Source organism: Vitis riparia, chromosome 9 (genome assembly GCF_004353265.1).
Source record: "Vitis riparia cultivar Riparia Gloire de Montpellier isolate 1030 chromosome 9, EGFV_Vit.rip_1.0, whole genome shotgun sequence".
Classification (NCBI taxonomy): domain Eukaryota; kingdom Viridiplantae; phylum Streptophyta; class Magnoliopsida; order Vitales; family Vitaceae; genus Vitis; species Vitis riparia.
Window position 1 is genome coordinate 9,188,600 of NC_048439.1, and position 27,516 is coordinate 9,216,115.

A 27,516-nucleotide genomic window follows, 5' to 3' on the forward strand; every position below is an offset into this window, starting at 1 on the left:
TTTGAATTATCATATTATTTGACATTTTGCTTTGAATAATTATAAGCATCTATGAATTTCTATACAAAAGATTGGTATCACCATGAGAGCAGACAATCTTTCAAGTTGAATTATTTTGTGGTGATGCTTTAGATTCAATTATCATACTTATGATTATATATTATGCAATTTATATTTATAGTGTGTTTGATACCGATTTTAGAAAATGTCTTTAGACTTTCTAACACTTGAATGATAACAAATTTCAAGTATTATAAAAGCTATAAACGCTTCTTAAAATCATTATTGAATGGGATCTTAGTCATTTAATGTAAAATTTTTATCATCATTTCTTAAAAACAATTATAGGCCAAATTAACCTAAAACTAAATGAATTAAACTAAACTAGATGAAACCAATATTAAGTATATTTGATTTTAGTTAACAAATAAATTAGGTCTAATTAATTTCAATTTATTAAGATCGATTCATTTGATTCCGATCTTGGAATTTTTAAAAACCTACTAAAACTAAACCGTGTCAATCTCTAATTTATGCTAACCTTAAGCCGACGTTAAATTTAAGCCTATTCCAAGATCAAATATTTACATCCTTACTCAATATCGAGTCATGTCAAGACAAGTCAAAACTCGATTCAGGCTAATTTTAAGAAATGTAATCTCCCAAATGGAGAATAACTTTTATTGAAGCATCACGACGATTCTCATTTATTTGTGATAAACTTATATGTTAATTTAACATAATAGCATATTAAAAATATTAACATATTTTCTAAAAAAGTTAAAGAAAAGAATAATATTTTTATTTTACTTTATTTTATTTGTGTAGATATTAATAATTATTTATGGAATCGTTGAAAGAAAGACTAAAAATACATTTTAATAATTATTATTAATTAGTAAAATATAAATAATTTTAATTCAAATTATATTTTAATTATTTATATTCAACAATTTTTGGTTAATTCTAAATCTCACCCAATTTTGGTAAGACGAAGATGACATCATTCTAAAATATAACATTTAAATAAGAATTAAATTTTAAAATAATATTAATTCAAAAAAAATAAAAATAAAAATCCAAACGAGCCGTACAATTTAATGCTATTGCAATTCCGTGATTCGAAGGGGGCTAGGCTCATAAGTCATAACACAAGATTTCCATTTAAAACCCCCTTAAAACCCTAGCTACAGAGTCCACCGGCAGCGCCTGCGTCGAAACCTGCCCAACACCTCCAGGTCGGGTTAAAGGCTTGCTGGATCAGAGTCTAAACCATCTGGCAAGTTGGTTTTCTGTGGGACGTAACGGTGGAGAGTCTAGAGCTGGTGAAGCGCTTTGTTCTCTGCCCTGGGTGTCTTTAGGGGAGGAGAAACTCAGTTTCGAACTGGTCGCCGGAAGTAAACCCTCTGCGGGTCGGTTGGCCGAGACCAAGAGAGAACGCTCAGACCGGTTATCTGAATTGGAATATATCTCCAATGGAGATTAATTTGGGGAAACTTCCATTCGATATTGATTTCCATCCTTCCAACACGCTCGTTGCTGCAGGTCTGATTAATGGAGACCTGCACTTGTAAGTTGTGATGTCGATAATCATTTTGCTCTTTGTTAGAAAAAAAAAAGGAATGGTCTATTATCATATTGATCTCTTTTGTTACAGGTATCGTTATGGTGCCAATTCCTTACCACAAAGGTACATATAATAAAACCCGTTATTTGAAAGTTTATTGTCCAGCATGTTGGGTGAAATATTAAAAATTTTCTTTTGTTTTTGTTTACGATCATATTAGGCTATTGGAGGTTCACGCCCATGGCGAAGAATCTTGTAGAGCTGTTCGTTTTATCAACGAGGGACATGGTAATAATATATCACATGTTTCATTTGTTTTGATTTAATTTATTTTATTTATTTTCATTTTTATTGCTCTTTACAGTCTTAGTGCCATGTGAACTTATGTTGGATAGCTTGCCTCTTAGTTGATTCTCATGGTTAATATGTGCGTGTTTAGCAATTGTGACCGGTTCTCCAGACTGCTCAATTCTTGCCACGGATGTGGAAACTGGATCAGCTATTGCTCGGCTTGAACATTCTCATGGGTGGGTTTTGATGTGGAATCATGTTACTTCCATGTGCCATTGAATGATTATATGCAAGCCTATTGCTATTATATGTTATGTAGCTCTGTAATTGAAGTTTTAGTCGTTCAGTTGTGTTGGCTATTGTCATTACTTGAAAATTGATGTGGTATAATATTCTCTTGCAGGGCTGCCATTAATCGATTGATCAACTTGACTGAAACAACCATTGCCTCGGGAGATGATGAAGGATGTATTAAGGTGCCTTTTCTCTCTCATTTTTTTCCCCTTTTTTTGGCTTTTGTTTCTGTTACATTATTTCAATTGTCATGCTTTTCTGTGCTTAATGCATTTCGTGTGCAAAAAGATTTAGAAAGTGTCGAATTTAATTTTTTTTTTTCCCGTTGAGAATGTTTTCTCACAACATCATGGTGGTGGAGTTTCCACAAAACTTCAGAAGAGAATTGAGGAGCCTGGAAATTTTTGAGATAAGTGAGGATGTGGTCTCAGGTGAGGACTGTCTCAGCTTGGATCTACCAGGGGAGGAGATCTGTTCAGATTGTCTTTATGCAAGTTGGCTTCCTTTAGTTGTTTTGTGGAAATGGCATGGGGGTGATTTGAGGAGTGGAAAGTCTCCTTTTAGATTCGAGAATATGTGGCTTAAAGTTGAAGGGTTCAAAGGCCTAGTGAGGAATTGGTGGATGGGTTATAACTTTAGAGGCTCTCATAGTTATGTTCTTGTATTGAAGTTAAAGGCCCTCAAATAGGACCTAAAAAGATGGAACAAGAGGTTTTCGGAAATGTCACCACTAGAAAAGGGGAGGCCTTAAAGCAAATTGGATTTGGGAACTCCAAAGAGAAGGAAATGGCTCTATCCGTTGATGGATTAGAAGCTAGAAGGGTAGCCATGGATGTATTTAGCAGGTAGGCTACATTGGAAGAATGTAAATTGAGGATAAAAATATCAACTTCTTCCATTAAATGGCCAATGAACAGAGACGAAGACATTTCTTAGCCAATGTTAGAGTAAATGGTGTTTGGTTTTCTAAAGAGGATGCCATAAATAAATGAGAGGGTGACTAGAGAGCTTTTCAAAGTCTCCTATTCAAAGTGAGGGATTAGAGATCTGGTATTAGTGGAATGAGCTTTGAAGCATTGGGGAATGAGGAAACTACAAGTATGGGGATTTTATTCACTGAGGAGGAACTTTAGGTTGCTTTATGGCCGATGAATGTAGACAACAAAATTTCTTAGCCAAAGTCAGAGTAAATGGTGTTTGGTTTTCTAAAGAGGCTGACATAAATAAAGGAGAGGATGACTAGAGACTTTTCAAAGTCTCTTGTTCGAGGTAAGGGATTAAAGATCTGGTATCAGTAGAATAAGCTTTGAAGCATTAGGGAACGAGGAAACTACGAGTATGGAGACTTTATACACTAAGAAGGAAGTTTAGGTCACTTTATTAGATTCATGTGGGGATAAAGCCCTAGGGCCAAAATGACTTCACCATGACATTTTGACAATTTTGCTTGGGTTTTGTTAAGTAGGAGATGATTGAGTTTTTCAGGGAGTCTTTTTATTTATTTTTTATTTTTTTATAATAGTTTCTTCAAGAAAAGTCTAGATGTTACTTCCTTAGTTTTGATCTTGAAGAAATGTGGAGTAGAGGACTTAAAAGATTTCAAACCAATTGGCTTAGTTAGGGGGCTAAATAAGCTATTGGTGAAAGCTTTGGCTAACAAACTGAAAAAGGTGATGGGAAAAGTGGTATCAAACTACCAACACTCCTTGGTGGAGGGTAGACAAGTCTTGAATGTAGTTCTCATAGCCAATGAGGCCATAGATTAAAAGTGGTGTTATTTGCAAAATGGCATTGAAGAGGCATACGATCATGTCAATTGGGATTTTTTTAATGGTGGTTTTAGAGAAAATGAGTTTGAGACAAAAGTGGATTAGATGGAACAAATGGTGCATTTGTTCAACAAAATTTTCAATTTTAGTTATCAGGACCTCATTTGGATTCTTTCAAAGCTCTAGGAGTTCAGATAGTGGGTCCCTCTTTCTCCTTTTTTATTCATATACTCGTGGAAGTTCTTAGTTGGATTCTGTGGAGGGCTAGGTTGGGGCTCTTCATCTTGGGCTTCAAAGTGGGTGTGTGGACCCGCATTTTTCACGTGCGTCCCCACTCAATCGGCGAGACTCGCTTTTTATTTGTGAAAAATTAATTTTAGAAAAGTTGGAGTCGCCACCTATTTTATTTTTATTTTAAAGGGAAAATAAAACAAGAAAGAAAAACCCTAAAATGTGACTCCATAATTTTTGGAAAAAGCATGTCTTTGAAAAACCCGAGTCTAAGTCCGGGGATCAGGTTACTTATTGGGAAGGTACCTCTAAGAGGTAGCACCCCTTTAAGCTCTATAAAGGTCTCTACTGACTAAGTTAAGGGAAACGTGACAATTAGTCGGTAAATTATAGGTATCTAAATAGGCTAGGTGATTTCAAATATATATAGCATGCCAAACAAGATTTAATCACAATAAAAGAGGGTTAGGATGCGTACCCGGATCACTTCTCGAGCGCTAACACAAGACATCAGTGCTTAGTTTAGATGATATATCACACAACATGCATCTTCATCAAATATGATCAAACAATCAAATAAATATCAAGACAATCAAGTACGACACCAAATAGGGCAATAGCATGCATATTCATGAAATTTTGGAAAGTGTGGTGGTAGAAAGCATACCTGGACAGCAAGCTGTGCGCTAAAATGAGAAATAAGGTTAGCTCAATAATAAGTGTAAAACAATCTCATGTATCCACATAGAGGAAGCACAGTCAAACAAACAATATGGAGGAAAATATCATGAATGTCGGGCCCCCACCAAAGCCCTAATTAATTTTGCATGAATTGATTCTACGAATTCCATTATTTGGAATCATGAAGTTTATTCATGCTTGTTGAAAATCGAGAAAATCATGAAAATAGTTGAAAATGATGAAAATGCATGCCGGGAGGGAAAATGGCAGCAAAGAGTTTATTAAAAAAAATCTAAATTTTATGCCTAGAAACTCTTAAGGAATTTTAAAGAAAACTAGAGTTATTTTTTAAGGAAAACGGTTTTGAAATTCATATTTAAGATGTGTAAGATCACAAAAAAAAGAAAAGAAAAAGAAGCAGCATTAGGAGGAGTATGATGTGTGGCAAGGTGGCCACTATGTGAGTGAGGTTTGGAGGTGCACTTGAGACTGCATTGCTGAAACAGATTCGTGAGAAGACCTCTGCAAATCACTGGTGTTATTCTCTTTGGATTTTCTCCTTCTTCCTTCTTGTGTTTTCTTTCTTTGTCCCATATTGGTTTATGAGCTGTGCTTGATATTCTAGGGCCCCCTCCATACCCTGGGCTCTTCCATTTGATGAGTCCGAGTCATCTTCAGATTGGATAACCACGATCTTCGTCACATATCCCAAGCCCATTGCGGATTCCCCCTTAGGTTTTGGCAGTTTTGCTGGGATGTTGTCAAAGGAGAGATCATGGGTTTTTTGCTAGATTTTCATGAGCGCGGCAGATTCGTTAGGAGCCTAAATTCGACTTTTCTGGTCCTAATCCCAAAAAAAGCCGGCGCCGAGGACCTTAGAGACTTCAGACCAATCAGTTTGGTGGGTGGGTTGTATAAATTGTTGGCAAAAGTGTTAGCCAATAGGCTTAAGAAGGTAGTGGGTAAAGTGGTGTCTTCAGCTCAAAACGCTTTTGTTGAAGGGAGACAGATTCTTGATGCTGCCCTTATTGCCAATGAGGCAATAGATTCTTTGTTGAAACGAAATGAGAGTGGGGTGTTATGTAAGTTGGACTTAGAGAAGGCATACGACCACATAAACTGGAAATTTTTGCTGTTTGTATTGAAAAGCATGGGATTTGGGGAGAAGTGGAACGGGTGGATCTCCTGGTGCATCTCTACAGCTACGTTTTCAGTATTGATCAATGGCACCCCGGAAGGCTACTTCAATAGTTCAAGGGGGCTGCGTCAGGGGGACCCCCTATCCCCTTACCTTTTCGTGATAGGAATGGAGGCCCTAAGTAGGCTGATCCATAGAGCAGTGGGGGGAGGGTTCCTTTCAGGCTGTAGGGTTAATGGAAGAGGCGGGAATGGGGCTTTGGTCTCTCATTTGCTGTTTGCCGACGACACGTTAGTGTTTTGTGAAGCTTCTGAAGATCAGATGGTCCACCTAAGCTGGTTGTTGATGTGGTTTGAAGCCATATCAGGCTTGAGAATCAACTTGGACAAAAGCGAAATTTTGCCGGTTGGTAGAGTGGAGAATTTGGAGAATTTGGCTCTTGAGGCTGGCTGTAAAGTGGGCAGGCTGCCTTCTACCTATTTGGGGATTCCGTTGGGGGCGAATCACAAGTCCGTGGCTGTTTGGGATGGGGTGGAAGAGAGATTTAGGAAACGGCTGGCCTTGTGGAAGAGACAATTTATCTCCAAAGGAGGGAGGCTTACTCTAATACGAAGTACATTGTCAAGTATGCCCATATACTTGATGTCTTTAATCCGAATGCCTAGAGTGGTTAGTCAAAGGTTGGAGAAAATTCAAAGGGATTTCTTGTGGGGAGGGGGTGCTTTGGAGAGGAAGCCCCACTTAGTTAATTGGGAAATTGTTTGCATGGATAAAAGGAAGGGGGGATTGGGTGTTAGACGTCTCTCCACCCTTAATAGGGCCCTTCTTTGCAAGTGGAATTGGCGTTATGCGATTGAAAGGGAGAACTTTTGGAGGCTCGTCATTAGGAGGAAGTTTGGGGAGGAAGAAGGGGGTTGGAGTTCTAGAGAAGTTAGGGAGAGCTATGGAGTTGGTTTTTGGAAGGAAATAAGGAAGGAAGGCGCCCTTATGCAAAATAAAGTGGCTTTTGTAGTGGGGAATGGTAGAAGGGTAAAGTTTTGGAAAGATATATGGTGGGGGAATCTCGCCTTATGCAATTCTTTCCCCTCCTTGTATGCTTTTGCCTCCTCTAAGGAGGCTTGGGTTGAGGAGTTTTGGGACACTTCGGGAGGGGAAGGGGCTTGGAGTCCTAGATTTTCTAGGTCCTTCAATGATTGGGAGGTGGAGGAGGTGGAGAGGCTTCTTTTGGCAATCCGAGGTGCAAGGCTTAGTCCTCTTATGGAAGATAGACTGATGTGGAAGGCGAATTCGAATGGGATTTTTTCAGTTAAATCGCTCTATAATGATCTTTCTTCAAGAAGAGCTGGTCTTTTCCCTCACGGTGTGATATGGAACCCTAGTGTGCCTTCCAAAGTGAGCTTCTTCGCTTGGGAGGCCTCTTGGGGTAAGGTGCTCACTATGGATCAGCTTAAAAAGAGGGGGTGGGCTGTTGCTAACAGATGTTTTTTGTGCTGTGAGGAAGAGGAGTCAATTGATCACATCCTTATTCATTGCTCCAAGGCAAGAGCTTTATGGGATTTATTGTTTGCCCTTTTTGGAGTATGTTGGGTCCTCCCTTCTTCGGCTAGAGAGACCCTTATTGAATGGGGGGGCTGTATGTGGGGTAAGAAGCATAGAAAAGTATGGAAGGCAGCCCCGTTGTGCCTTTTTTGGACGATTTGGTTGGAAAGAAATAGGATTGCTTTCGATAACGAGGACTTTTCGGTTCATAGGGTGAAAAATTCTTTTGTTTGTAATCTTTGGGTGCGGACAAAATCAATTATAAATGAAGGTTCTATTACTTTACCTAGTTTTATTGATTGGCTAGGCGCTAGATGAGGGTCGGGTTTGTATTTTCTCTTCTTTTGTGTGTGCCTTAAGGGGCCTTTTGTATACTTCCTGTATGCTATTGGGTTTTCCTCTTGGTGCCCTTTTCTAATATATTGTTGCCTTTGCCTATCAAAAAAAAAAAAATATCCCAAGCCCATTGGTTTGCTAGTTGGTTGAGTTTCCTTGAATCCTAAATACTTCAATATTCCTCCCTCAGTGCAATTTCTTGATCGTTCCCTTGATTAGTACTGATTCTTGGACTGATCTAACCAGGGATCTTTGGAGAATTCACAGATTGAAGGAACAGAAAAAATAAAATAAAAAAATGAAGAGAAAATCCATCATGAAGACCTTGTCGTTTGCAATTGCACCAGCATTTTCTAAAGCAAAGCCCATAGGCGACTGATCTTTTCCCAGAACACAGTAAGCATTATCCCATGACTAGGCTGAACTAGTTCCTTTTATTATTTTGGAGTAGCCGAATCCATTGAGAACAATCAAGTCCCCACCTTGAAATGATGGTCAGCACTTAGCAGCATATGAATAATGTTGAGAGGTTTTTCAATATTTCACAAAAATTCTCTTCTCGCATTTTATTAGTTTCCTGTGATTCAAACTGGACATCGACAACCTACTCAAAGTGAATATCAGGATTTTCTAGGTATGACAGTCCTTGTTCTTCTATTTGGATCTCATTATGAAGATCACCTCCAACAAAATTTGTTCTTATTTTGAGGCAACAGTATCAGCAGCTTCATCGTTCCCTCTATCGGACTTACCAACCTGTTTGATATCAAATACACCATACTCTTTCCAAGCTGTCTGTTTTTGTAATGGATTTATGAACCTTTGCTCTCTGAAAAATTATTGGCCTCAATTGTCTTTCCTTTTAAAGCTATGACAGTGCAATGAACTTCCACTCTAGAAGGTTTAATTTGAACAATGGTTTTTGCTGCACCTAGAACTGTAGCTGAACCCTCATATCAAACATCATGAGTTCAATATGATAACGAGTCCAATCCATTCAATCTGACTCCCCGATAAATTTTTGAACTATCATCTTCGTCCTTGTAAAAATTGTTTCCAGCATCTGAGCCATCTGTGTTGCCACCTTCATACTTAGAACCATCATCATCATCTTCTGGACCCCTGTTATCGTTGCGAGGGTGATTGAAAGTGACGAGCAGGTTCCAGGTTCCCTTTGGAAATTAAATACACTTTACTAGTTTCAATCTGATTGTAGAGTTGATCAGCTACAGCAGTGAAACATACTTCCCTAATTTCTCCGCCATCAACTCACCAGCAGCTACATCAAGTGTTAAAACATCACCACTGCCTGTTCCCAACACTAATAACGAACATTGAAGCTTCCTTTTTCTTTGTCTTGCTGTCCAGAAACAACCATTTTTAAACAAGTATAATCGACTGAAAGGTGCCCTCTTTCAAGTTTGTTGTATAAATTAGTTGCGTCTGTTGATATGATGTCTGCAAATTCAATCTGAATCTGACCATTCAAAATACCCCAAATCTTAATTTGTGCATCTCCATAACTGATGCCAAAGAAGTCCAAAGAGGAGCCAAAGATTGTTAACAAATCTTGAGAAGCGGAGGGTTGATTTCACTGAAAGTGATCTACGGTCCCATAAAAATTTCTGGTTCTGGTATTTCAAATAATGAATTCCTCTCTGAAGAACTGGACCGAGCATGCTGCACTTCGATCCCTTGATTGATCCATCTTACGAAGAAGTTCAAGCACATTCTGATTTGATTGAGCAGTCCTGTTTTAGATATAGATATCAACTGATCTGGGGAAAAATCCTCTTTTCATTTCACTAGAATTTTTAGGAATATGACTAGGAAAATTTAGATGATCCAGAAAATCCTTGTTCATGGCCTATATGAAATTTCCGTCTTTCTTGGAATACTCAATAGAGTGATGCTAAAAAAGTGAACCCAAACCAAAGAAAACACCACCACCATTAGTATTGAGAACGAGGAAGCCTTGGAGACTTGTAGAATTGTTGGCCGGTTTTACGTAGTACTAATGCTGGATAATGATGAGTAAAGCCTTTTGTAAACCGGGATATTGTGTAGAGCAATAGGCATTACTTCAGAAAAACAGGAAAAATTAAGTCACAACAGTAGTTCGAATAGAACTTCAATCCCTGATTTTTCCATAAATAGTCGACAATTTCAGAATTTTCCAAAGTTCTATTAACCAGTGTAGTCACATGAAAGATGGAGAGTTGAACGAGCTGCTTATTATTGATGTCTACTACAGCTGAACCCATCAAAACAACTACAGCAAAGGCCATCCTTTTCTTTGTCTTCAAGATCCATTTCCATTGCAGCAGCCTCATTAAGTCTTCTTGGTGACTCTGAAATTCAGCTTACTAGTAACCAGATGGAACACACATTCTTCTGGTTCAGGCATTCATTTCTGGTCAGATTCTAGCGCCTATCTTGAAACCCCATTATTCCAAGACCGAATTCATAGCCCGACGTAGCCTTTCCTAAGGAGTTGGAGAAATTGTTTCTTTGGTAGAAAAGCTTTCAAGACCGTGCTGAGGCTCTGAATGTTGATAGCTTTCCATTACAATTGACGTGAGTTCCTCATCAGTAGTGTCATAAGAGTGACTTCATGAGAAGTTTCTTGCTGTATCAGAATCAATAGCATTCGGGGCTGCTTCATCACTTTTGCAGGCAGACATTCATCTTTAAGAACCAAACAGCTAGGAAGCATCATCATAAACTAACTCATTAACAAGAAGTGGACTTCCTGACACATCAGGTAAGTAGATCTTAGATTTATGTTCATGAAACTGAACTTCAGCCAGATGTTGCACCTAACATGTCATCAGGCTTCAAGAGCTCCTGAATTCCGAGTTTCAAAAAATAATTCCTTGAAAACTGCTAAATCAACTGGTATGACACGTATATAGAAGCTAAATGGTGGAGATCATTAAGGACAACCTCACCAGCAGTTGCGAATCCATCTCCCACTCAAATCCATCGACACTCTTCTAGGACAGTTTGACAGGTTGCCATTTGCGTTCAATCTGCATTTCGACAAATTGAGAATGCGTACATGATACATCTGTTCTGTTTTAACATCAGTAGCACATCTCAATCATCTTCTTGTGGAGGTCAATGGCAGAATTCACAACTTTTAAAGGATCACCCATCTTCTAGTGCAATCTATCTGTCATAAGAGGAATAAATTGTCTTGCCCATAATTCAATCAAATAATTTAGAATACGCAATTTTGGCCAGACATCTCCACTAACAGCTGCAAAGTCTGGACCAAGCCGTTTTGAAAACCAGATACCTCTTGGTCACTAATTAAACCATGCCTCCTTCTACTTCAAATCGAGACCTTCCTCTTATATGGAGCAGGGAGTCCTCGTTATAAGACCATATTAACTATCTTCAGCAGGGCCATTGCCAAAATTGAGGAAACACCTTCTGATTCACCATCTGAAGAAGTGCCTGGATCTGAATCACTTGATGAAGAGCCCGAATCACCATTGGAGGTACTGAGACTACTACGTCCATCTACTCTTGAAACTGAGACCAAAATGATCGCCTTGCATGGTGCACGCGTGAGCTAAAAGTAGATATTCCACAACATCGTTTCTCAGTTCAGAAAGTAAGGTTCGGAATTCAACATCAGAAGCTTTAAAGTCCAGAATGATTGAATGAACATGAGGTTGGATCAAACGGATGGCTTAAGAGAAACATCTCATTCCAGGAATAATTGTCCCAACAACTCAACCAAAAGAGCAGCAGATGTCTTCCTTCTCATTGATGGCTTCTTTGAACTTCTTCTGACACAGGGCCTCTCTATCTTTATCCTCCCAAAAATAATAACCCTTATGAAACGTTTGTAAACAGTCACCAGAAAACTAGGAGGAAGGATAAAAAAAAAACATGTATAGTGGAGAACAGAGAAAACAAGAAGATAACAAACAGGCATAATAGAAATCAAATAAAGCCACATCTCATGATCTTTCAATGGGCTCGGGCTAGTGGAAAAGATCACAAACAGATTCTGGGCAAACAAGTTAGCAACCAATCTCAATAAAACAATCTGTGGCCCTTTCCGTCCACACCAATCAACAAGATAATACCGGGATTTGCAAAAAAAAAGAAAAAAACAATGTAGAATCAAATAGAGATGAGAAGATGTGAGTTTCATGTAACTGTACCTGGAAAAACCTGCTTTTGAGAAGTATTGCTCGGCTTCAAGTGAGATCGGTTCCCTTTCTCCAAAATCCCCCAAAGACCGGTGGACACCAATTCTTTTTCTTCTCATCGAAAGCCATGAAAAATCTTTCCTTTCTCCCTCTGTTCCCAGTGCGTGCTGCCAGTCCCTCTTTTCTCCCTCTTGTGCACCTTTCCTCTCTGACGATCCCAGAACCACTTCCACCCTTTTGCTTTTTCTCTTTTAACCCTATAAATCTCCTTTTCCTTTTTTTTTAAATCTTCCAATTCAAAGGCAATCTTTCCAATTTCAAATTCCCCTCCAAAACCTTCCAAGGAGAGTCCCACTTTCCTTAAACTCCAATGGTAAGTTTCCTTGCAAAAAGCATGAAATTTTAGAAGTTAAATAATTGAATGAATAGATAAATAAGTAAAAAAAAAATTCAGAAAATGGTAAAAATAATAAATAAATAAATAAGTTAAGGAAAATAATATAAAGAGGAAGATAACCAATAAAAAGTGAATGATAATCATAAAACTAAAACTAAAAATAAAATAAAAAATAAATAAATAAAAATAAATAAAAATAAACAAATTAACAAAAATTGGGCCCCACGAGCCATGCAAACACGCAAGTCATATAAGTCACACTAAAAAAAATCTTAATAGACCCAGTGTACCTAAACGGGCCTAAGGTGAGACTAAGTGGGCCTAGGGTGGTGCCTAATGGGCCAAGTGTATCTAAATAGGCCTAGGGTGTCTAAATGGGTCTAGGGTGCCTAAGTGGGCCTAAGTAGGCTACCCTAAAAGCTATCCTAAAAAAAGAAAGAGAACCCTAAGTCTAAATCAAGCCTGCTAAGGGTCATAATAAGGGATCAAGTAATTCCTCAACCAAAGTCTCCAAGGTGACAGAAAAGGTAAGTAGTATGAGTAGCAATGGGCCACCAAGGAACTACTGTGGAGTACTGAAAACGAATTTAAAGACATGTGCTAAAGGGACAAAATTGAGGGTCTACAGGGTGGTAGAGGGTGAGGGATTTGAAATGATCTATCTCTTGTTTGTTGAAGATACCTTGATCTTCTGTGACATTAGTCAATAATTTTTGGAGTATATGAGTTTGTCTTTTATGCAGTTTGAGGTCATATCGAGATTGAAAATTAATTTGGAGAAAAGTAAGCTTATTTCAGTTGGAGTAGCTGGAAATGTGGAGGCTTTTGCTGCTACATTGGTATGTAGGGTAGGGCATCTTCCTACAACATATGTAGGCTCGCCTTTTGGAGCTACTTTCAAAGTAGTGAGGGTTTGGGATAAGGTGGAAGAATGGTTCCAATAAAAGCTCAGTGTGGAAGAGATAATATCTCTCCAAAGGAAGGAGACTCACCTTGATAAAAAGCACTTTGTCAAGCTTACCAATCTACTGCATGTCTTTGTTTGTCATCTTAAAAGAGTTGAATCTAAGATCCGAGTAGATTCAGTGGAACTTCCTCTAGGGTGGGGCTGCATCAGTGAAAAAACCTCATCTATTTGAACAAAAAGAATAGAGGCCTTGATGTTAGAAACCTCTGTACTCTAAACAAGGTGCTCCTTGGCAAGTAGAGCTAGAGATACACAATTGAGGGGGAATCCCATGAAAAAGTGTTAGCATAAAAGCTTTAGGAAGGAGAAGGGGGATGGTGTTCAAAGGTTGTGGCTGATGGTTATGAGGTGGGTGTGTGGAAGGTTATTAGAGATGTGTGAGAGCCTTTCATGAGCAAATCTCATTTCATAGTAAGCAAAAGAAGAAAGGTCAAATTTTGGAAAGAGAGATGGTATGGTGGTTAATCATTGGAAGAGTCCTTCTCAACTTGTTTCTTTATATCTAGTGATAAAGACTCATGAGCGGTAAATAGGAGAGGGAGGTTGGCGGAGTCCCTGCTTGTTTAGACAATTTCATGATTGGGAGACCAAAAAGTGACAACATTTTTATAGAATTTGCATAAGTGCCCAATTAGGGGAAGGGAAGCTGACATAATGGGATGGAAGGAATCTAAGAGTGGTGAGTTCTCAATTAAATCCTTCTACCACACATTAGCCTAAGAAAATAGTGAGTCTTTCCCTTCAAGCACAGTTTGGAATTCATGGGTACTTGTGAAGGTGGGAGTCTTTGCATGGGCGACAACATGAGCTCGGATTTTAACGATTGATCAACTTAAAAGGAGGGGATGGACAATGCCAAATTGATGCTATTTGTGTGAAGTTGAGGAAGAATCGATTGATCATTTGCTTCTTCATAGCTCTAAAGGAACTATCCTATGACAACTTGTTTTCTTTTTGTTTGGTATAGTTTGAGTAATGCACTCTACACTAACATGAAATTATTGAGTTAGAATAAATCTTTGGTGGGAAAGAAATGAAAAAAAACTTGTTGCTTGGAGGGTTACCTCTTTTGTTTGTTTTAAACATTGTGGAAGGAAAGAGACAAGGTCTTTTAAAGATTTAGAACAATTAGAATAAAAAATTAAATCTTCTTTTATGAGCATTTTTTTGAAATGGGTCAAAGTATACATAGGTGACCATTCTTTGTTCATGATAGGCTTTGTTGATTGACTTGGCTCAAATTAGGAGTTAGAGCTTGTTTTTTGTTTTCTCTTCTCCTCAAGTGTGCCTTTTTGGGCGTCAATAGTAAACATCATGTGCGCTTTTTTGTGCCATTTCCTTAGTATGTATGTATGTAAATTTGTATATGTTATTTTCCTATTATAAAAGACTTTTCTTTCATATTTTTAAATGAAATTGAAAATTTTAATTACTAAATATCAATATTTTAAAAGGCTATTAAAAGCTTATGCCTTGAGTTGTGACTCTTTGAATTAGCCTTAAGGCTATAGCATCGGTTAGGGTAATTGAGGCTCAAGCCTCATCTTGTTCTAGTTCACATCCTTGAGGCTTAAAGTTCAAGCCTCATCCTATTCTAGTTTACATCCTTGAGGCTTAAGCCTCAAATATTCAAAAGGTTTTAATGGGTTAGAGGTTATTCTATACTTTTGGTGTATGTTTTATAAGAGGCTTAAGCCTCAATATAATTCAATGAGTTTTAATGAGCCCTATGATTTTGTAGATTTTTGGTATAGGTTTTATAAATTTTATCATGGATCTAGGCTTAGTTTAAACCTTTTATAAAATGGCTTAGTTAACTTTAAATTAACCTTTTAAATGTAGGGGTAAGAGGGAGATTAAGAGTAAGAAATAGGATAATTGTTGGTTGCTTTAGTGGCTAAGCTCATATATAATTATTATCTTATTATTATTGATTGAGAAGGACAAATATCACTACAATTGATGGATGAAAAAGAATGGGTAGACAACCATCCATTGATGGGGAGGATAGAATAAGAGGATCCTACAAGTGATAATGATGATAGTGCTGAAGACTATTTAATGAAGTTGTGGGAAAGTTGAATTTTAGTAGAGAGAAAGAGGAATTCAATTAGAAACTATTCAAAATGACAAACAATTACTTTTTTTTTACAATAAAATTTAAAGTTTTCTTATTATTTAATTTTTATGTGATTATATTAGTGTTTTTTTTTTTTTTTTTTTGAGAATTTATTATTATTTATTTATTTGTTTAAGTTGAAGCTTGTACCTCATTCCACCTCGAGGCTTATGCCTCCCCTTATTTGGGTAAAACACCTCAGGAATATTTTTAACCTTTTAAAACATTACTAAATATGCTAACAAATGTGCTGAATATGTAGTATTCAGCATTCCATTGTGTAATATTAAACAACCCACAAGCTAGGTTTAGAGAAAAAGGAAACTCTATTAAGCTTTTAGATGAAAAAGTAAAATTTCATCTAGTCAACAGGGAAAAAAGATTGTTTGCTAGAGGGCTATGATATATGTTCAATTTTATTTTATTTTTTTTAAGTTATGTGTTTTGCATGGACAAAACCTGTTGCATTCATCTTGTGGCTGGCATTTCAGTGAAATCATAGATATACTCTGCAAAATCCACAACTTTCTGAACCAATACTGCTACTTGTGCATTAATCATAGAAATAACCCAACCAATACTTATTATGTAATGTCGCTAATTAAAAAATAAAGGATGGTATTCTTATTGCTTTATATCCGAAGATGCCTCCTTCCATGGAATTAAAGTGAAATAGAATTATACTGCTTTTATCCTATAGTTTTTTAAGTTTATGAGTTGCATCGTTACTACTAGCTTGTAATGTGTGCTTATGTGGTGCCTGTTAGCATTGTTAATCACTAGATTCATCTATGATTTTTAGAGAATAATTTGTTCTGTTCTCAATGAAGTCAAGAAAATTCAGTATATGTTTCTCTCTCTTTTTCCTAAATGCAGGTATGGGATACCAGACAACAATCTTGCTGCAACTCCTTTGATGCTCATGAAGAATATATTTCAGATATGACTTTTGCATCTGATTCCATGAAACTTTTGGGAGTGAGGTAGTCAATACTGGACTCTTATTAACATTTCTTCCCAGTGAGTTCATGATCTGGAGTTGTAATGGAAGCAATCCATAATTTAAGCCTTATTACGAATTCTTACCACTAATTTTCTGAATATATCCAAAATGTATCAATACTTATTTTTAAAAAAATGTGGAAAAATTATAATCATACATATTATATGTTACCTGTGCTTAGAAGATACATTTTACCATTACATTACTGCAGACATTTTGAATGAACGTGGCCAAATAGGGTTTACTCCCAAAATGGTGAGCAATACTCTTGAAACTTACAAAAGGCAAAATGATTGGGCTGTTTGTACTAGCCATGGGACTCCTGACTGATTCTGTAAACACCTAAAATGTTTAAACAAAAAAACCTTCAACTTATATGATTCATTTAGGATGTATCATCAACTTTTTCATGAGTTCAAGTCAAGGAACTATTTGGATTGTAGAGACAAAACAGCACACTAGTTTCTGTAGTTGGTTATGAGGAGTTTTCATTGGAGCCCTTGTTTTTATGAGGAGTTCATATGTTTTGGAGTTGGATATGTGGTTTTTTTGTGTGTTGCAAGAAAGGGGGTGAGGGGCGGATTGGTTTTTCTTGGTCAAGTTATTTTACAACATGCTAAGTCTAGGTTTTTCTTACTTGTTCCTAGTTAAGGAGATATGGATTCCAAGGACTCCTTGGAAAGTTAGTTTCTTTTTTGAGGGGTAGCTTAGGGTGGAAATTCTTTTGATCGATCAGCTTCAAAAGCAAGGGCAGGCTCTTAGTTGGTGTTGGTTGTGCAAGGTTGGGAAGGAATTGGCAAACCACATTCTTAGCATTGTGGGAGGGCTAGACAACATAGTATGTTGTGTATGCTTGTTTCTGAAAGAGCCCCTGCTTGGGTGGGAGTAAAGAGATGAATGAGCATTGCAGCTAGCCCATTTAAGCTTGTTTAGTGTATTTGAAAAAAAGATGAATTCTAGAGTTGTTTATGTCTTAAAATTTGGTATATGGAGATTAAAATTTTCTAAGTTTTTATCTGCTTGATGTTGTGCTCTATAGGGTCTAACAAGTCTCTCTTTTAGATCTTACTAATAGCCTGGATTAGGGTTAGTTCGGCATACTCTTTTCGTTTGGGTCCAATTGTTTCTCTACTGCCTAAACACATTACTCACTGATATGGCTAAAGGCCTTAAAAGGCCCATCCACAATAATGGGTCATTGGTATCAACTCTTCCATTTGCCATAGGCGAAGAAAAAGTCTTGGCCTTGCGTTGATCTTTGGATATACAAATGAAGTTGACTGGAGGAAAAGCAAATGGCTGCTGAGATTTGGTGAAACTTCGGAAAAGTAACATGTTTTGGAGGTCAATGATCAAATTTTGATGTCAAGGAAAGATGGTGATTCATACCTATCAAAAAAAAAGGAAAGATGGTGATTCATAGAGAGGAGTGCAGTAATTTTGAGAAACCATATAATTCCTAGTCAAATGCATAATGAAGAGAAAAAAGGTTGAAACTCCAAAATGAAGATGGGGAAGAGTGATTTAGGACATGAGGGACAAGGGAAATTCTAGACCGTACCAACACATAGAGACTAGGGGTTTGGACACACGAGGGTTGATTTCCCCACTAAAGATGAAAGCAAGTTCTTGTATCATCTACAATCAAAATCTGAATACACATTAGGTTATAGCCTGCCATCGACAAGTATATGACCACCTAATTTGCGTGTTTGCAGCCTAAACATTAGAATGACCCCTGTGAATGATTTTAATAATCCTGTGGCTGAGTGCATCACATTCCCTAGGAAGTCTCCTTGACTGCTTTCCCTAAAGGACATTATTTCTCCAAGTAATATTAACAATCCCCAGTCTTGCATCACCTTTGCTCTACGTACCTTACCATAAACAATTAAATAAGCTCTCTGCCCTCTCCTGGCTCTGGATTACAAGAGTCCCAAATCAATTCTCTATCCAGGAGATCACTTTAACAAGAAGGAATTTTAAATACTAACAGGAAATAGGTTGGCACTGATGTGGAACAGAAAAGCAAAAGAAAAATGATGGGACTCTAGGAATCACCCCAGAAACCTCAGGCTTCACACCTAGGTTCAGTTTACATCACACAAACAAGAAAACATTGAAAGCTAGGAGGTTTTGTGTTTTCCTTCATTGATTCTTTTAGAAAATATACTGATGAGTTTTATATACTACAACAAAGCTGGGAAATAAGTAATTTGAACTGATAAACAAAAATTAAAAGACACTTGAAAATGAGAACGCTCCACTTTGACTAGACTCATTAAAAGGAAAAAAGAACTTACCGTGTACTTGGGTGAATATCCTCAAATTTGGCTCTGGAAAAGAAGATATTGTCATTTGCAAGTTGAGAATTTAGAACTCTAATACACCCTCTACCTACCATGTACTTGGGCACACCAAACACCCTACTCCAGCTCTAAGCTTTAGTCTGCTTAGTTCCTCAACCACAATAGTGAAAATAAAAAGTGAAATCAAGTCTAATACTATAAAACAACCTCTCCTCCTAGAATCGCGTCTTGGGTGAGCTCGGGGACTTGAATCTGTGACCTCTCAAATGTGGGTGAGCACCTACAAGTTGAACTGCCAATAGTGCCCGTCTTTTGCCACATTCATTGCCTAAGGTTGCATAACTAACTGAGAACAAATAATTCATACTGTCTGTTCTCCACTCGAAAGGGGCATGGGTGGCTCAATAGGATGACATTCTTTGCTCCATAGGAATGCCTTATCCTGGGCTGACCTTGTACATGGATCTATGGGGAGGGGTCATGCATCCTACGGTTTACCTTGGTATGTGTTTGTGGCTTACCCTGGTCTTGTGAAGCTGGGTTACTAGGGAAAATCCCTTCCTGTGTAGAGCATAATACAGTAAGCCCCAATTGACATGATCATAAGTTTTCTCATTCAGTTTAAAAGCAATCCACTCATCTCCCAGTTCCACTTTTATCTAGTTTCTTATTGACAATTAAGACCATATCCAATATTTGTCTCCCTTCCATGAAGGCTTCCCGCATGCTTGATATGTTCTCATGTAAGATGGCCCTAAGATGCTGAGAGAACATCTGAACTATAATCTTATTAAGATTGATTACCAAACTGATGAGTCGGAAATTGACAATCCTACTGATAGAAGTTTTCTTGGGAAGCAGTGTGATGGAAGTAGCACTGCTACTCATTGACAATTCGCTAGTACTATTGTAAAATTCACTAAAGAGTGTCAACAACTCCTCGGACAATGGACTAAATTCCTAGTGAAAAACCATCATGGCTAGGTGCTTTATTCTTTTTGATAGAAAAAAACAGCCTATCATATTTCATCAGGGAATGGTTTCTCCAGCTATCTAGAATTTACCCAGAAATAGGGGGGAATGTTCCTGCTACTCAATCCTTCACAACTGTCCGATTGGCTTATTACAAAGATGACCAAAGTAACTCATATTTCCTTAATAAAACTAAAATAATTGTCTACTATTGGCCCATCTACTCTCCAGAGATTTCAGCTACTTTTTGCTCCTTCTGCCATTAGCAATTTTGTGAAAATTTTGAGTTAAGGTTGCCTCTTTTTACCCATTCAACTCTTGTTTATTTATCTCAACACACCTCATCCTTTAAATAACATTTCATCAACCCAATTTTTCTAGAAAATACTTGTTAGTTAGAACCCTTTCCTTATTTAATTCTAGCTTATTTGTCTCCAAAATGCTTCCTCCTTTAACAACTCTCTCTCTCTCTCTCTCTCTCTCTCATATTTTGAAATCCTCACAAGTCATTTGTTCCAAAGTTTGAACTTAGTTTTCACACATGATTTTATGAACTTGTGGTCTTCTCATTCATTGATCTAGGACTCTCTCCATACTCACTTGCAAAATTTTTGATCCGGAATGAAGGAGCCACATATTCTTGAAATAAAATGGAACTAAACCACAACTAGGATAAAAAACTGAGCTGGCAAGAGCCTCTTGAAGGCTATGAAGGAAAAGGGCTCCCTGAATACTAGAGAAAAAGAATCTATTCAGCTTTTTTTCACATTCGTTAGCCCATATCTTTTACTGTACATAGTATACATATATCTACATAAATATGGATATGTGTATGTGTGTCTATTTTAATAAAAGAATTGTGCATAACATATATGCTTCAATGGCTGAGCTTCAAGTAAGGAGAGGGAGTTTTTTACCCCTTTTCTTGGTTAGCCTTTAGGCACCTATTGTATACTCTGTGTGTGCTTTGGTGTGCCTCCCCTTAGGTGCTTCTAATATATTTTCTTTTTTGCCTATCAAAAACATATATGATTTTGATGGTTTGTATGCTTTGAGTTTGAGTAGGTTGGGAGATGACCATTCTTCTTTGTTTGAATTATTTATTGATGACCTCTTGATGCATATCTCTAAAATTTTCTCTTTTCATTGTTAAGTGGAGATGGGACTCTATCTGTTTGCAATCTTCGAAGAAATAAGGTATAAATTATATTTGCTTTAAATCTTGGGATTCTGACAGAATTTAGGAATTAGGATAATTTAGGAATTAGGATAATTTAGCTCATTTGAATACTTTAGTATTTTCCATAATCTTTCCGACTCTTCCTTTACAATCCATTTGCCATATGTTAATGGCAGGTCCAAGTTCAGTCTGAGTTTTCAGAAGATGAGCTACTGTCTGTTGTTATAATGAAGGTAGGCTTTATTTTTAACTTTTAAGCATTGGGTTCTTCTGACTCCTCTGGTTGTATCAAATGATATGTTTGTGTTATAGTTGTTTGTTCGGCAACATACATTGCATGTGAATTCTTATTTGCCAACTAAAAAAATCATATATGTTGCACTTGCTAAACGTTCTTATCAATAGTTATTTACAATCATCTATGTAATAATTTTGTTAAAATACTTCTTCAGTTTTTTTCTATCTCTTTCTCTCTTTCTTTCCTTTTTCTTTTTTGTGTTGGTGGTGAGGGTTGGGAGAGTAAAGGAAATGAATATCATTACTGAGCAAGGTTGGCAGGAGAAAAAAGAAAGGATACTAAAGTTATACTTGCATCACATTTGCCACTAAAATATTGCATCCATATTGGTATTCTTTTTGGCCAAGAAAATCTCCTTTGAGGAATTCATTACAGGATGGTTCTTGATGATAAATTAGTTCTCCAACCTCTCTTAAGCAAACTAGAGTCACCATTTGCATGAGATAGAAGTGATTAAAACTCAGTGAGTCACCTTAGAAGATTTGCTCTTATGAAGGATTGGCTCCAAGCTTTCTTGGTCATCTTTTTAACCGTTGTAATATAAAGGAGATCAGCATTAACCTGCTAGGCTGGAAAAAGCAAGCCTAAGTAGTTCCATATGGATCCCTATGGAAAACTCAAACTTTTAATACCCATCTGACCTGAATTATCCTATTGTAAGCTGTAGATAGAGTTCTCCCAAAGCTTTAGTTCCAAGTCTTTCTCAATCATATATTTGAAGAGAAGGAGCTCAGCATGACATGGCATCCATTTACCAGCTACGGCAGAAAGGACAGAGCTGGATGGCACCATTGTTATTCCAGCACCAGCTTTCGACTTCCAAATTCAGAGCTGAATGGCATTTTGCTGGCCATCCTCTTTTTTCTTAGGCCATCCTCTTTACCAGCCATCCATATTAATCTTAAGAATTCAAAGGTGCAAACTTGGCTATTTGGCCAAAGAAAGGAACATCGCAAAATTTATCCTTGCTCTTGTTTTAGGTGATGTGGCATGAAGGGACACTCAGATTTTCAAGGAAAGTTTAACATCGGTGGCAGAGATTTTGGATAGAGAATTTTTTCCTATCTTCCTAAACGTGGTGCAGATGGTTGAGACATTAAAGGCAACTCCTTTCATTCTCATCAGCTGAGTTAAGGCAGGGAGGTGAAGCTCTTGCAGATACCTTACTAAATGAGTTAGCTTGTAGACTGGTCTGTTCTAGGGGAAGATATGAGAATGATATACAGATCAGTAAGGAAGTGGATTTTTTGTTGAAAAGGGGAGCCTAGCCTTTAATGATCATCCTTATCCTCCTTGAAGGTGAGGGGTTTGGTTTTGGTCCTCGGTTTGTGTTTCAATTCTTTTAATTTCTTGGTTCTAGGAGGTGCATTTCTTGTGCAGCCCTTTTTGGTTTCATTTCTTTTTTCTTTTTTCTTAAATTGATTCTCATTTTTTTTATTGCATTACTTTTTCGTGGTTTTCAATAATTTTTTTTTCTTATTAGAAAAAAGAGGGAACTTAACGGCCTCTATTTTTTTTTGAAGTGAGCTAATATAATTTCAATAGAAAAACCTTAGTTTGTGTTCGAAATTAAGAAATGTAAGGGAAAGTAGAGTAAAATCTTATTGAGCTCAAACAAATTTTTTATTTTCCTTGACTTTTTCTGTCATGTTTTTTATTATACTTCACTTTGCTTTCCATTTTCACCACAACCAAACAAAAGAATTTGAGATTCTTTCCTATTTTTCCCAATGTTTTGAGAGTTGGACCGGTTGTTAAATTAGAAGAGTTACTGGTTCACAGTTCAATGGTTGAACCGATGGTTAAACCACAATTGAACCGGTGATGTTATAAATGTATAATTTATATATTATTAAGAATTTAAAATATAGAAATTAAAAATTTTAGACACATTTCATATAATTGATAGTGATAGATTAAATTATAATAAGGATAAAATGAAGATTTATTAAAATTTTAATAGTTTTAATTTTATTATATATATTTAACTTATAATTATTTTTATAAAATAAGATTTTATTATTTAAAGTTGTTTAAATTTTAATAGCTATATATTTTATTATTTTTAAAATTATTAGTTATTTTATCTTATTATTTATTATCCTATAATATTAGATAAATCATAGTAGTTAAGATAGTTTAGTGGTGATTTGTTTTTTTTTTTCCTAAAGATCCTGGTTGACCATGCTGTGCATATTCCCTTTGTTTGTATATTGTTTTTTGCCCTTTAAATGGCCCCTTTGAATCCCACATCGAAAAGGCAGTGACCCAAAGGTTCCAAGCTAGCCTATAAAATGCCATTCAAACTGCATCAATCCCAAGCATCCTATAAAGATGCCATTCATAAGTGCATCAGCCAACCTAGTCAAAGGATTGTGTAAGGGCTTCACATTGGGCCTGATATTTAGTGGGCTTTTGGAAGAACAAAAGTTAAAAATATTGGACTTTGGGCTTTCATAGAAAGGAAAAACCATTGGGCATTGGGCTATGAAATGGCTGTTCTTTTGTTCTGAACCGGCTGAGCTGGCTCAACGGTTTAGCGGTTAGGCCACTGGTCTTACCGGTTCACTGCCGATTCAACTATACTCCAGCTCAATTAAGTGAACTGAACTGGATCAAGGTCCAGTCAACGGTCTAACGGGTCGGTCCAGTCCACTTTTTAAAACATTGGTTTTCCCTTTTTTCCCTCCCTTAATAGTTTCATAGATCCAATGGAGCCACAAGGGAAGAGGGATATCAGTTCTTATATGTTTTAATTTGTGTGTTTATTATTTTCGAATCTGCTTGGCTGATGATCTTTTATGGTCAGAACGGTCGAAAAGTTATTTGTGGAACACAGAGTGGAGCTCTATTACTGTATTCATGGGGCCATTTCAAGGATTGCAGGTATTCTACATCAAACATTTTCAATAATTGATTAGTAGTGGGAAGTGTCTATCCTTGGTGGGGAAGATATTTTCTATCAGTAAGGCATATCATTTGTTTTCTTTTCATAAACCATTAATTTTTTCCTCTGGAATATGGTCTTGAATATCTTTGTTGAATTTCCAGTGACCGCTTTATTGATCTCTCTCCAAACTCCGTTGATGCTTTATTGAAGGTTAGTGTATTTTGTTATTATTGTTAGTATCAGTTGGCTTCCAAATCATTGAATATGATCCAACCAAATAGTTCCATGTTTTTTGTATCAGCTTGATGAAGATAGGGTCATTACTGGATCTGAGAATGGACTCATCAGGTGAGAAGCGCTGGAAAGGGGAGGTTCTCCACATTTTTTACTTTATCTGGTCACAAGTTTCATTTTTCTTGCTTTTCTACTTTAATTGTTGATTTCCTCTTAATTCATGTTTAGCCTGGTAGGCATATTACCAAACAGAATAATCCAACCAATTGCAGAGCATTCAGAATATCCTGTTGAGCGCCTTGGTATGTTTTGCCTTATTTTCTTTTGAGTAAGCATCTATGCCTGTGAGAGTTGTGTTTACTCTCATTTGAGGTGTTTAGATGATTAGCAGAATTTTCTCTTTAACTAACAAATTTGTTTGGTCTTGTAGCCTTTTCTTTTGATAGAAAGTATCTTGGCAGTATATCACATGACCAGATGTTGAAGGTACATAACTCTCTGTAATGAATCCATGCAACATTGTCTGTCTGATAGGGAATACTTGGTAAAATTACAGGTAGATAATTTGTAGAGTAGATATTGGATTGCATTGCATAATATGGCCATGGAGATTCTTCAACAAATTTTAAAACTATTTAATCAGGCAGTTTCTTGATTGAAAAAACTTCTTTTAGATCAGGTAGTTTCTATAAATCCTCTTCATTAGATGGTTTGCTATTAAAACTATTTTAATTAAGTAGTTTCTTGAGAATGTCCTGGCATCTTGGTGAGATGGTTTGCGTTGTCAAGTGATGAACCTCAATTTGTAGCAACTCATGACCTAGAGATATCCTCCTCTATTCTTTGTATCAATCAAAGGTTAGATTCAGGCTGTTGGACTGTGGCTTTAGGTGGTTCAGGGTTGGGGTTGGGCTAGATGTAGGTCTTGAGCCTTCAGGCTCAGTTTGGATGATGGAAAAGGAAAAAAAAATGTTAGAAGGAATCCATATTATCTTGTTTGATTACCCTGTGGACTGTGGGAACCATAATGGAAAATAAAATATAATGAAAATTATTTAAAAATTTAATATTAAATTCTTCACTCTTCATATAGGAGAGGAAAAGAAATAAATTCAGGAAGACGTGAGAAAAAAGTTATCAAGTTTTAAACCTATTTTTTAATTTTCCTCCACCTATTTTTTCCTCCCAATTTTCCCCCCCTGTTTTCTTCCCTTTGTATTTTCTTCAAATTTTCTAAGATCCAAATGGGGCCTTAATGTTCTAGTCTATGTATAGAAAGCGTAAGTCCAAGAGAATTTGCTTTTCATTTAAACCATGTATTTCTTTCTAATTTTTTTTATTTTGCTTTTTAATGTTCAAATTTTTTATATATCTTATATCATGATCAGATATTGCATTTGACCTTCATTGATTAATCTCAACTACCCACATCTTTTCCATGTAGCTATGGGATTTGGATGATCTATTGCAAGGTTCTGGAAGTACTCTAAGGAGTCGAGAAGCCATGGCAGACAGTGATAGCGATGAAATGGATGTGGATGCTAAAGGTATGTCCTGCAGAACTGAATGCCAATAATGTGGTATCTTCCATATTTATTTGCTTCACATGCCTAGGATAGGATGCATAGATTCATCAACTCCTTGGGCTGTGAGACAGACATTTGGGTCTGTGTTGTATTTGATTTTAACATTCCTTCTTAATCTTTGCAGAGACCAAAAGAAAAACAGCGAGTAATGGACAAGCTCTTAACAGCTCTAGTAGCTTTTTTGCTGATTTGTAGTGAGATGATGGAACCACTCCTTTTACAACTTGGTGGTAATTGAACATTTCTGAGAGAAAGTCCTCATTCACAAATGCAAAGGCATACATCAGTCCTGTACGTTGGAAGAATGCTTTGGTTACTAGGAATAAATATTGTCGTGGGTGAAGTGTGCTTTCAAAGTTTTGGTTTATTTATTACCTTGCATTCAAGAGTCTGAAATTTTTTATGAAACAAGTGTTGTTATTATCCATATTATCAACCAATGAAATGTAGAAATTGATTCCATTCGTATGATTATTTGTTGAAGTAAAAAAAACAAATGGATTTGGTTAAGAAAACCTAATCAGGAATGATGCTACAAGCCTTCTTGTGGTATAATTTTCCACCAAATATGTGTAGTATTCTTGTGCATTCCTTGGTGGTCGTATGACAAATATAACATTACTTTTTTTTTCCTTTTGTTATTATAATTTATTTCATGGATTGTGCTTTAACTTTCAACGACCTTTGTTCTTTCCTTCATTTTCTTCAATACTCCATGGATTGTGCTTTTCTTGGCTAATATTAATTCATTTCAAAATTTCAAGTAAGGAAGCATGGATTTTAATGCATATTTTTAAAAATGGAAAATAACGGGTTTTTGTGAAGGCACCTTATTCCTTATGTTGTTGCGTGGTTAAGCTTCTGTATGTGCAACTCTATAAAAATGGCCTACGCAGACCATTGGCTTCTTTTTATTCATCCTTGAATTTGCTTTACTCATCATCAATAATCTCACCATATTCATCTCTACCAATTATGGCTGACGCACTCCTTTCAATTGTCTTGGAGCGGTTGGCTTCGGTGTTTCAACAGCAGATTGAGCAAGAAGTAACACTGGTGGTGGGTGTTGAGAAAGAAGTTGAATACCTCAGAAACACACTCCACACCATCCGAGATTTTCTTGAGGATGCAGAGCGGAGACAAGTGAAGGATAAATCTGTCCAAGGTTGGTTGGAGAAGCTTAAAGACATGGCCTATCAAATGGACGACGTGGTTGATGAATGGAGCACTGCTATTCTCAAACTGCTGCACAAGAGGAAGGTAAGCTCCTGCTACATTAGTCCCTCTCCTTGCATCTGTTTCAAGCAAGTTGCTTCTCGTCGTAACATTGCTCTTAAGATTAAAGGCATTAAACAACAACTAGATGTCGTTGACAGTGAGAGAACTAGGTTTAATTTTGCCCCAGGTAGGAGTGAGGAACGACCACGGGGACTTATAACTACCTCTGCAATTGATATTTCAGAGGTATGTGGCCGGGATATAGATAAAGACACCATATTAGACCATCTATTGGGTAGGAGTTGTCAAGAGAAATCTGTTGGCCTCT

The 27,516-nt window shown here is 36.8% G+C and overlaps 1 protein-coding gene across 1 annotated transcript; it reads left to right on the forward strand.

The window, feature by feature from the left end:
- Positions 1-1,176: 1,176 nt before the first annotated feature.
- Positions 1,177-26,444, forward strand: LOC117922259 (WD repeat-containing protein 55-like). The gene is made up of 15 exons (XM_034840323.1): positions 1,177-1,570; positions 1,658-1,690; positions 1,788-1,855; positions 2,007-2,094; positions 2,262-2,334; positions 16,375-16,481; positions 20,937-20,979; positions 21,139-21,195; positions 24,070-24,146; positions 24,312-24,360; positions 24,452-24,498; positions 24,613-24,686; positions 24,815-24,870; positions 25,829-25,931; positions 26,095-26,444. The coding sequence occupies exons 1-15, from the start codon at positions 1,476-1,478 to the stop codon at positions 26,163-26,165; spliced, it is 1,041 nt and encodes a 346-aa protein (XP_034696214.1). The 5' UTR covers positions 1,177-1,475; the 3' UTR covers positions 26,166-26,444.
- The last annotated feature ends 1,072 nt before the right edge of the window (positions 26,445-27,516 follow it).